General features: G+C 33.0%; 1 protein-coding gene across 1 annotated transcript; it reads left to right on the forward strand.

Moving 5' to 3' along the window:
* The first annotated feature begins 2,346 nt into the window (after positions 1–2,346).
* LOC103501599 (protein LHCP TRANSLOCATION DEFECT) lies at positions 2,347–4,471 on the forward strand. Its single transcript, XM_008465213.3, has 2 exons — positions 2,347–2,797; positions 4,093–4,471. The coding sequence occupies exons 1-2, from the start codon at positions 2,549–2,551 to the stop codon at positions 4,348–4,350; spliced, it is 507 nt and encodes a 168-aa protein (XP_008463435.1). The 5' UTR covers positions 2,347–2,548; the 3' UTR covers positions 4,351–4,471.
* Positions 4,472–12,585: the final 8,114 nt, after the last annotated feature.

Here is a 12,585-nt window from a genome sequence, read left to right on the forward strand (position 1 = left end):
TGTCCTCTTCCTCATCAAAAGCTAAATTCAGACGTTTTCTAGAATTTAATCAATCAAAAGGGAGGCCTTGGGTGAATGGTGCATCACTCTATGGGATCTTTCATCGTCTGCATCTTGATATACCACTCAAAAGAGTAAAAAAAAAATGAAAAAATAGTGGGTAGATAACGAAAGTGCTTATGTGACACTCTCTCTAAGTTTTAGCTCCCCTCACTTCCACAATATGTTTCTTCTTGTATGAGATCCCCTCAATACACTATATTTAGGCTCCCTCTAAGATTGAGATCTCCTCACATTCACTATATAATTTGGGTTCTCCCTAAATACAATATCAATATTGAATTCCTCCCAAGTCTACAATGACTATCAAACCAACCATCTCAAGGACAAGCACAAAAATTTTCACTATAAATACATCAAGGTTGAGACTTAGACAATCCCTAAGCTCAAAATGTTCAAGCACACACTTTTCTAATGAGGCGGCTAACCCTAAAATGAATTAGCACACAATATAAATATGGCTAGCTAGAAATATATTTTTGGAGAAAATAAACATTATTTGCATGAGAATAAAGGCCGAAGATATGTAGGAGAATTAATGCTCCACGAAATTTGCAAATCAATCTTTCATATATGAAAATAATATTTTGTTGACGCAGTAGGCCCAATGTTTGTCGTTGAAATGTTTTTCAATATGTTGCTTAAATTTTGCCCTTAATAAAATCAGCCGACCAATGCATTAACTATCTCCTCCTTTGGCTATTTTTTAAGACAAAACAAACAAACCACTGAGAAACCAGATTAACACAAACCATACAACAAATCAATGGCTTTGACGTGGAAGCAAACCTAACCAAGCACGAGCAACCACAAATTAGCAAATGACAAACTAGCAACCACAAACCAAAGGCCAATAGGCACAACCACCTTCATTCTCCTCCTTTTGTTTGACTTACAAAAATAGCCAAAGTCAACAACAATTAACATCTCATCAAACCAAATGATGACAATCAAAAGTCAAAATCCTCCCATATAACACCGAGAAAGAACAATATTTAAAACAATCTTCTGAGATAGATCATCAACCTCTTTCTTAGCAGCAAGTCTTTTTCTAACAAAATATTCAACATCCATGTGACCAATAATAAGAATATAAGATAGACTAATTTCCATAAGTCCCTTAGAACATACATTTTTCATGCTCAAATCCAAAAATGTTTTATTGATAACAAAATCAACATCATCCTTTTTCATAATTGATATATTGGCACAAGCATTCAACACGGAAATATCTTCACACACATCATCATCTTGAATATCATATATAACATTTTTACCTACCAAAACACTATCAACAATCAACTTTTACGAACATCCCAAAATTAGAAGGGTAATATTTAAAAACAACACTAGCAGACACATCAAAATAAGCAATGTCATTTTTTAACAAGAAAAAAAACTAAGAAATGAAAAAAGTTTAAAATTTGGATTTATGTCTAGTGGATTACATGCACCAAGAAACTGTTTTTGTTCAACCTATTATCGTATATGAACTAGTTGACAATATATATTAAGTAACACTTTTTCCATGAGAACCCAGTTGTTCGAATTAGGATTAGAATAAACTTCTTTAGGGTATTTGGGTTAAGGAGTAAAATAATGAGGAGTAACGAGTTATAAAGTCTTGGAAGTCAGGAAACCTTGGAATCCATAGGCTAAGAAGTTGATAAGATATAAATTGACGTTTTTTTAGTAGCGAGACCCATCGATTTTTTGAACCAAACAAAAAGTGAAGTTCACAGCTTCTACTTCTCAACCCTCTCAACTCCATGAGCTAAACACACACCTAAATGTTAAGGTCGTTTGTGAATGGATTAAAGGCTTCTTTGAGTATTTGGCCCCCGTGTCATCCATAGTTTGTGGAGTTGGATACTCTTGAAGTTTTTTTCGTTGTTAATCAGCGTGTCTATTGACCTTACGAAGATCTAGAACATGGTTGACGAAATCAAAAGACTAGCACACCAGAGTGGGGAGCCATCTCATTCTCCTTTTGTCCGAGGTTGAACAATCTTAACTCATCGTATTATTTATAAAGGAGTGAGCTTTATTAATCTGAATCATTCTGTTTCTTCTGAGAGTTTTATTCCTTTTAAGATTCTAATTTTATTTTGGATAGTTGAATTTTGGTGTGCTCTCTTTGCCCCTTCTTTATTATACATTCCTTTATCTTAAAAAAGCCAAAAAGTTAAAAAACAAAAACTAATCAAAATTGTAACATTTACAATTTTATGAGCATGACATTTAAAATATCGATTTTGAAGTTAAGACGTTGTATTCTCACCATCGGTTTTTATCTCTTCCCATTCCATTAGAGTGATAGGCTTTATCTTTCATCACTGTCAAAATTCATCCAACGTCCAAGATCTCTTCTGCAAAGAGTTACCCACAATTCTCTCAGACTCATTGGCCCACCGGATACCGAGTGGATGGATAGAACCTCCAAGATTGCGAGAGCAAAAGCTCAGCCAAAACTTGCACAAACTCACCCATGGCTTCCCTCTCTTGTACTACCTCCATTAATCTCACCCCAAGATCCTTCAATTCTCGCCCCCCATTCAAATTAGCTTCCCATTTTCTTGGTCTTCAGTCCAACCTTCGATGGCTCTCACCCCTCTCCATTGGACCCTCCAATGGGTCTAGAGCAACTTGCTGGTTCAATTTAAGGCAAAATGCCGAGGGTGCAGGCATTTATGGCAGCCAGTCCCGAGATGATTTCAACAGAGATGATGTTGAGCAGGTTCTTTTACTAATTTCTCTCTTCTTTCTTTGTATTTTGTTTTGTGACTTTGATTGTTGAAGAGTGGTGTCTTTTGTTTAATTGCTGGTTTGGGCTGATTCTTATGGGTTTGGAGTTGAAATTGTTCTTACCCTCTGGCTGTTCTGTTTTCTTTTAAGTATTGTGAATTTTCAATGGCTCCTTTAGTGAAGATAGATGAAGAAATTTAAATTAGTAATTTTTCGTACCGATGACTCTCTTCCAGTGGTGTTAATGTCAAACTAACCTTTTCTTTACGTCATAAAGCACTTAATCGGTTGGAACTCAGTAGACGTCTCACTCATGTTTGTAGCCCTAACCTAATGCCATGGCAATCGAAATTTATATCGTATCCCTATTGCGATTATTAAACATCACCATAGGTGAGACATTCCTAACGTGATATACTGAGTTCTAGATGGTTAAGTGCTCTGACATTTCACATTAACGCCTCATCCGCACTGGTTAGTCGAAAGAAGAAGGTGTTTCTGTTATGAGATTGTGAGAAAGGACCTCCTTAAACATTATAACCAACCTCATAACTTGTGCATTTGTGTATCAAACTCTGCTTTCACATAAAGAAACTAAAACAAGGTATCACATTGCCGTTATGAAAAGTGCATAGAACTTCCTGCTTCCCTCAAACAAAACTTGCAAATATTACTGATTGGCCTTAGCCTTTAGGTAAGGGAAGAATCAAAAGTATTCCTTCATCCTTCTGCTTTAAAAATGTGCTAAATGACGTTGTCCATAGTTTAAAAACTCGACCAAATCGCATTTGTCTTACAGTCTCTCAACCCTTTTTAAGCACTCTCAGAGTCAATCCAAATAGATTCCTAGTTCCTAATATGTAACAAGAAGAGTGATACTATGAAAACCCACAAAAAACCCACAAACATGTGACTTGAGTTAAGATGACTCCCAATCCCACTGTATCAAGCTTTTCAAATAGAGGAATCACGATGAGATGAACAATAATATCCCAACGTGCTGCTATCCCAAATTAGATACAGAAGTCTACTTGTGGTGTTCTTAATCCAATAATTCATTATGAAATTCTTATATAATTTCTTAATGAGTATCTTAGAATTAATGTTACAACTTATCTCTTATTCTATATGATAGAATCTTAACATAAGTATTCATATTAAGAGCAAGATTATGTTGATACTTCTCGAATCATACCAAAAACTTGGAACCATGACATTAACTTCATTCGTGGAAACAAGTTTTGAAGGAAAAAGAAGGATTGACAAATGAACGTTATGGTTGTGCAGTATTTTAACTACATGGGAATGCTGGCTGTAGAAGGAACATATGACAAAATGGAAGCTCTTTTGAGCCAAGACATTCACCCAGTGGACATTTTGTTGATGCTGGCTGCCTCAGAAGGAGACAAACCAAAACTTGAGGAGCTATTGAGAGCTGGGGCTAGTTATGATGTGAAAGATGTAGATGGTCGAACTGCCATTGATAGAGCACTTAACGAAGAAATTAAGGATTTTATTCTCAAATTTTCTGCTAAAAAGGCATGATTTTGGTTGGAAGTTGCTCTGTTTTGATAGGTTCTAGAAAGAGGTTGTTTAAGATTTGTATTTTCACTGCCTTCTGATGTTAATTATATTGTGTTAAATATAAGCCTGTCTTTATCAATTAGGGAATGGCTTCGAGATGTAAAATCTTGGTTATAGATGTTAGGTGTTTTGATGTTCTCGTTAACTTTAAAATGGTGTTTAATCTTTTAAAAGCGATGGAAATTGAATTATCAAGCGTGTTTTGCAACTTTTTGTTTTTTGGTTTTTAGAAGTTAGGCCTACAATTTTTCTCAATTTTTGCCCATGATTTGTATTTTCTTATGTACTAGAATTGAGTTCTTAGTCAAAATTAAAAGTACATATATTTTAAAAATATATTTTTTTAGTTTTAAATTTTTGGTTTGATTTTTAAAAACATTGGACAAATAAAAATAGAAAACATATTAAGAAATCCTAAGATGAAAGGATTCTTTTTAAACTTTTAAAAACAACAAACCAAAATGAGGCTAAGCTGCTGTTTAATAATAATGACTTTGTTTTTAGTTTTTGAAATTTATATTTGTTTCTTCTCAATTATTCAACTATAGTTTTAGAAACACTTGAATTCATCAGCAAATTTTTTTTTTTTTTTTTTTTTTTTTTTTTATTAATTTGAGCAAATATCAATCTAAACATTAAGTTTGAAATTGTATCAGTTTATAAGTTTAATTGAAAAGAATTAACTGTGAAAACTTTGTAATTTTATCAATTATACTTAAATGAATTCAATTTAGGCTTTCAATTAAAATTTATCTAAAGATTGTCCATTCAAACTATAATTAACAATTTAAATTAACTTTTGTAGAAATCTATACATATATAAGAATTTATGCAGAGATGATTTTCAAATATATCATAATAAAGTATCATAATAAAGTTTTTTGATTAATTCACCGTAAAAGTTTATAAGTTTAATTGAAAGGAATCAAATATACGTTTTTAAAAATAGTAAAATAAATTAAAATATTTACAAGTTATAACAAAATTTTGGATTTTATCAATGATAGAAATTGATAGATTTCTATCACTGTCTATCAATACCACTAATAGAAACATATCAGTGTCTATCAATATTTATTATTGATATAATCTGAAATTTTGTTATATGTTGTAAATGTTGTCAAATTTGCTATTTTTGACAATTCTCCAAACACAAAGTTAGAGTTTAAATTAATATCATTATTATTTTGGAGTTTAAATGATACAACATCAAAATTTGTAATTTAAATTTACAATAATTATTAGTTAAGAGTTTAATTGTATACAACTACCAAAATTCAAGATAAGTCGATATTTGTCATTTTAATTTTAAAAAACTTGGTTTGGTTTTTGAAATCATCACTAGAAAGTAAATAACAATTCGTAATTGTTATAAAAGTTTATATGTGGAAATAATATTTATGGGATTAATTTTTGAAATTTCTTCGAGGAGTTGTGAATTTGTTCTCCAAGAAATTAAGATATGTATTTCTTTAAAAGAAAACTTAACGAGAAAGTTTTCAAGATAAAAAACGTCCAAATATGATCAAGAATGTTAATAAAACCATCGACAAGTTTAGAAAATGTGAACGCTATATATAATTCATATAATAAAAATGATAACTATGTTAAAATTATAGAATGCTCATTTTCATAGAGAATTCTAATCATATCATATGCGGGTTTAAGAAATATCAATTAAGTCGATTCTCGGCATTTCAAGATCATTTAGGGGCTGTTTAGAGAAAGGGTAGAGTTATGGGGGATAATGGTTATGATAATCCTAGGGTTATGATAAAACTAATGTTATGATAGTTTTTGTTTGAGGGAAGAGTTATTATTGGTAGTGTTATGATAATATATGTTTGGGAGAAGGATTGTGAATAGCAGTGTTATGATACTATGTGTTTGAGGGAAGAATTTTAACAGGTAGTGTTATGATAATTCTTGTTTGGAGGAAGGATTATGATAGTAGTGTTTTGATATTATTCGTTTGGGGGAAGAATTATGATTGTAGTGTTATGATAATACTTGTTTGGGGGAAGGATTATGGTAGTAGTGTTATGTTAATTTTTTTTAATTGAAAATAAATAATATTAATTTATATAATTATAATAAAGCATAATAATTATTGTAAATATGATTTTAATTATTTTCTCTATAGATCCCGTTCATTTCATAAAGTCGAGTTTTAAATCGTTATGTTGCAACTTCTTTCTTTCTTTCATCCTTGTGACGTTCACACATATAGTCTCACCTCGTTAAACAAATGGAAATAGAAATTTCAATACGACGTGCATGGATGAACAAGATTACTTCAAATATGGTTCACATAACAACAACATTAAAAAACACATGAAAAGTAAGAAAAACAGTAAACGTAGTAGACAGACAACAACACTATCAACACAGACAAATTAACGTAGCCAAGCACTCATGGATTTTCGCAGAGAATCACGGTGCAGTAGTCGAACTTCAGCTCATCAGGTACGTCAAGAAATGCTTTCATGTCGTCGACATTATGCATCAAGACACGCATACAGCGACACCTCTCGATTCTACTAAGTTTAGGGATGACCTGTAATTGTCGAATGACCTCCTGCCGTGTTGCGCTTGCATCCTAATTCCTTAAGATCGGCCAGTCTGCGATGTGGTTGAGCTGGTCATTAGCGTACTGCATGGCATTTTGAATTATGTTTGTGGTCTCTACATGCTGACCGACCCTCTTCCACTTTTACCCGCTTGAACCACTAGCCACAAATTTATTAGGTGACATGTTTAATCTCTGACTAAACATGGTAGGGATCTCCATATCATTGCCATCACCAGCACCAAATCCCTTGTACCCGAAAGGGACATTCTATCCCATATCCGAAAATGTCTCAAAGCACCCTCCCGTCGCATGATCTCTCCTAAAGATGTAGAAAAAGTCATCATAATGGGGAAAGGATCTATTTAGTAGGCCTTTTGCAGCAGGATGACTTTGTTCAAGTGTTAAAGTGGATGGAGTTAGTTTATCGTCGATTATAAATGAGCGAAGGAAAAGATAAGTAATAGCGTACCTTCATCCAATCGTTGAATGCATCCTTTTCGGTAATGATGCACTTTAATTCATCGTCCAACGAAACCACTGCAGGACGGGCCCCGCATCTCAGATATAGTATGGAACATTTTCTTTATCGTTTTGATACGACTATCAATAGTCGTGGTCTGGATGTTATGACACTGGCATCTTCTAAGCCATCATTCTTCAAAGCTGACTATGGTACCTGGGTCGAAAGGTGCCATTGTCGGACCGCCAACTACCAATGTTCACCAACTCCACAAGGCATTCCCACGAGGGTTGCGTCCTCCTCTATTGTCTACAAGTGCTTGGGGGCCCTTGAAAAACTTGCCTTACTAACAAAAAACATAATCATATTAGTCAATAAAGTAAATCTACGAATAAGCTACATAATAACATAAAAGAGTGTGCTTCCAATGAATTTCCAGTGTGTCATTCATATTAATGGTCAATAAGTACATTTGATATAACAAACACTGAATTGCTCAGACAAACATATTTTCAACGCTTTCACACGACCAATAAAGAAAACGTAAACAACGAACTACTAATTCAACTAGCCTTGCTACTGATCACGCAACTCCCAATCACTGAACATTTCTTCGGCTATCTCGTCCCTCCAGGCACTCCATTCGTTTGATGTCTCAATGTACTATATATCATCTCCTACCGTAGTCACGTATGTTGAATCACCCTCATCTACATCGAGTGCTATGTCGACGTTCGTCATTTCTTTGTTTATGAGGTTATGAAGAAGACAACATGCTGGTATCGTTCGACATTGGACTTGTACATGATAGTACGACTTTCCTCAAAGGATTGCCCACTAACCCTTTAACAGACTAAAAGCTCATTCAATTACATTTCGTGTAGACAAATGTTTCATGTTAAAGAACTCTTTTGCTTTTGATGATGGATTTTTCGCTCCACGCCACTCCTGGAGGTGGTATCTTTGCCCTCTGTATGGAGCTAGGAAACCTTCAGCATTAGGGTACCCAACATCGCATACCCTGTTGGAATAAGCTTGGAACATATATTTTTTTAAAAACAAAATCAAAGACATATCATTACAAGAAACAAGGGATGAAAGTACATGAATGCATGAGTTTTTATTACCAAGTATTAGGTGTGACGGAAATACCAGAGATACTATTGAAGTTATTATGTTTCTTAAATACACATTTTTATGATTATGAATTTCTAATGCTTCAAAACTAACGATGCATGTTTAATGGTATCATTTATTCATCTATAGCTTTATTTCACGAGTCAAAGATATTTTGAGATGCATTTTAAGTCGAAAAATGTATGCCACTTTTGCTTAAGTAACCAAAATTTTGTAGAAACACTAGTATATCTAGTATGCTTCCAAACATTATTTTCCAATGATTGTAGTAAAATTTGAGTAAAATTTTTTGGTTTTTATAAAGTTTTGTAAATTACATATTTAGAATATCGACACAATATTTAAAAAAATAGTTGTTACATCGCTAAATGGAGAATGTTTTTATTGTGTTTAGAAGCTTAAGTTTGGCAAATGAAGCATTTGTTTTATGTTAAATTTCAAATGTCAGTCTTATCTAATTGTCAGGTACTTTTTTCATGTCAATTCATAATTTTTACGGTGTTCAATGCGAGTTTGGTATTTGAGAAATTGATATTAATTTTTATTTTTCAGAAATTAAAGTGATTGGAAAATACAATTCTTCTTCAACACGACTACTTTGAATTTCGTAAGTACATGTTTTAATATATTTACGTTCATTAAATAAATTTATTCATAAGGTACGTGAACATGTGAAGTGAGACAAACATATTTTAAAAAATGAAGCAATTACATAAACAGAAATATAGTGCTAAGTATTGAATTGGTTGAAAAAAGAATAAATAATTAATGTTCATAAAATTACACATATGCAAATTTCCTTGTTTGACAGCAAAATGAAACCCAAAGTTTGTATTAATACAAACAATTTACAAAAAGAAGAGAGACTTAAAAATAATAAATAATCAATGTCCATAAAATTCCACATATGCAAATTGCTCTGTTTATGAGCAAAATGAAATCCAAATTTTGCATTAATACAAACAATTTTATTTACAAAAAGGAAAGTGGCTTAAAAATAATAAATAATCAATGTCTATAAAATTACACAAATTGCTTTGTTTGGGAGCAAAATGAAACCCAAATTTTGCATTAATACAAACAAATTTATTTACAAAAAGAAGGGAGGCTTAAAAATAATAAATAATCAATGTCCATAAAATTACACATGCAAATTCCCTTGTCTAGCAGCAAAACGAAATCCAAATTTTGCATTAATACAAATAATTTTATTTATAAAAGAAGGAAAAGTTTTTGTTATAAATGTATACAAGGAAGAAATTGGAAAATGGCATATGGGGAGCCAACAATGTTACCTCACACACAACAATGGAGTTAGTGAATTAATCTCTAAAAATAATGGAGATAAAAAAAAAAAAAAAAAGTTAGGCCGTACAACATATATGTGTAAGTAGGAAGGAAAGCAAAAGTTTGGGAGACGTACAATTTTAATAACCGAAGTACACACACAAGCATATACTAAAAAATGAAGGACGAACACATAGCTAAAAAAAGTTAAGTAAGGGAATGGGGAAGCCTCAGAGTAGGTAAGTTCGCTATTGTAGTTGAACTTCATTTTTAGTATCATGTAGAAGACAAATTATGCATTTAAATGGGCCGCACACTTAGAAAGAAAAATAGAACATTGTTTCCTAAGTCTGAGTGTCAATGTGAAATGTGTATGGAAATGCAAGAGAGAAGTAATAAAACAAAATTTGAATAATAGGCTAGGCCAAAGGCAGTAGGAAATATGCATACAGAAAAAGAGGGTCATCAATGTTATTACTAAAATTTATGTCTAAGTTGATGTATGTAGAGCAATAGAGGACAACAAGCAAATTAAGAACCAAAATAAGGAAATATAGTGCACATACCAATGAAGTGAAGTTGTGCAAAGAAGAAGTGAGGATGCAACAATTACAAATGTGAGACAACAATTATAATGCAGGAAAGTAGCAATTAATGATGCAAGATATATTTTTCAACCAACAAGATCCCAGAAAAAATGGTAAGATATCAAATCAGGCAAGGGAGAAAAGACAGTCAAATATATAGTACAACCAAAGAGTGCAGCATAAATGTTGAAAAAAATTGTAGTAGGGGTCAAAGTAATCAATGGCCAACACAAACAAATTATAGGCATCAGATGGACTTGAGAGAGGGGAGGCATTGACACTCCATTCATGCAAACAATACATGATAATGTTTTGTTCGGAACAACATGGAGAGGATGGAAATGACCAAATACATACAGAACACACAAAATTAATCGTAAGAACACATAGAACAAATAATTATTCATTATGTTATACACACATAAATGACTTCATAAGAACACACAAATGATTTTGAAAAAACAATTGCATTACAATACATATAGTTTGCAAATAAGTAAAGAGAAATGCATAAAAAAAAGGATTCAAACAGGGACCTCATTATCAGCTTAAATGGGAATTTTACAAACCGAATTGAAGACTGGTCACCCTGCCATGCTCCACCGTTGCCGTTACCCCTACCAAACTCACGTGTAGCAAGTGTTCTTTGAGGACTAGATCGGTGTAGGTTATCTGCTTCGAAGGTCGTTCGATCCAAATGAAAATCGATAACAAGGACATTGGAGTAGCAAGGCGACTTTAGAGCGTAAGGGAGAAATCGAATCGACATGAAAATAGCAAAGCCATGCAACAAATGCGAGAAAGGAAGGAAAATTTTTTTGGAGGCTACGCGTTTCACATAACCATTCAATGAAACTTCTTAAATTGAAACCCAAAAGCCTTTCGAAGGCAGCAATCGCAACCATCAACAAAGGTCTTTGGGTTTTCAAGATCTGAGAAGTCGAAAAGGAAAAGAAGGTTAGAGACGAAGATATAGAAAACAGAAGCCTATTAAAAGAGAAAAAAATTGGGGAAAACATTGATATAAACTTTTTACCGAGAAGAAGAGAACGATGAGACGAAAGGACAACGAAGACGAGGAAAGAAGAAGGTTTGACCATGGAGTACAAGAGGGATTGAGACGAGTTATGGCCTACAAGAACTGAGGGGTAACAGTTAGCTTTGTCTGTGGGGTAGTATACCTTGTAGGCACGATGTCCTACAGGATCACCACATGTTGTGTATCCTTCGAGATGACTAGACTGATATGTGTATCCGATGGAATCACTAGACTGATTGACATGTGCGTCCTACGAGACTACTAGACTGTTATGTTGCAGGGTATCCCTTAGTATGAAGCTAATTGTTATTACCATAACAAGACCAGTAGTAGGTCTCTTACTGGGTATATTACTCACCCTTTTATGTTTAACTTTTTCAGGTAAGGGTAATGTACGAGGCAGATCAGTGAGGGGCAAGAAGGATGCGTGAAGGCCATATGGGAATGTCTAGTTTTAATGCTTCCACTCAATGTCTTTGTTATTTTCGTTTTGAGGATTTTAATTTGAGTTCTGGTTAGAATATTTGTTCGTTTGTTTTGTTTAAAGATTTCATAAACTATGTTTTGAAACTTTTGAAATTGATTTGAAATAGGGCCCGTAGACGATTTTATTACATCTTGAATTTTAATTGAATTTTGAACAGGTTCTTTATTGAGTTTTTATGTTTTGATATTGTGCTTAGCAGTAAGTAATGACCTTAACTTAGACTAAAAATAAAGGGTTGGGTCGTTACATGAGTACAATAAAGTTGAGGTTATTACTACTTAAAGAAAAAAAAAATTCTTAAAACAAATTAGAAATAAAACAAATTTTCATAATCAAACCTCAAGTACTCATTTAAATCATAAATAAACTAATGCATGTAAAAACAAATCTCTAAAATAAAATCCTAGCTCGGCCCCTATCTAATTTTAAAAGAGTAATAGTGAAAACACAAAAATATTGGAATTTAAACTTATAACATAACGACGGAAACAAAACGTTTCCCTATGGCATGCCACGGTCACTTCTTGTCGTTCATCAGCTTTCCTCTACCTCTATCTCTACCTTTGCATGAAAAATTAAAGTTTAATGGTGAGTATAAAAATATACTCAATAAGGGACCTACTACTA

The sequence above is a fragment of the Cucumis melo genome, chromosome 6 (genome assembly GCF_025177605.1).
Source record: "Cucumis melo cultivar AY chromosome 6, USDA_Cmelo_AY_1.0, whole genome shotgun sequence".
NCBI classification, from domain to species: domain Eukaryota; kingdom Viridiplantae; phylum Streptophyta; class Magnoliopsida; order Cucurbitales; family Cucurbitaceae; genus Cucumis; species Cucumis melo.

Excerpts from the sequence above, each read along its gene's own strand:
- LOC103501599 (XM_008465213.3), top strand. The coding sequence starts at position 2,549 with ATGGCTTCCCTCTCTTGTACTACCTCCATTAATCTCACCCCAAGATCC. Across the intron at positions 2,798-4,092 it reads ACAGAGATGATGTTGAGCAG|TATTTTAACTACATGGGAAT; the intron begins GTTCTTTTACTA and ends ATGGTTGTGCAG.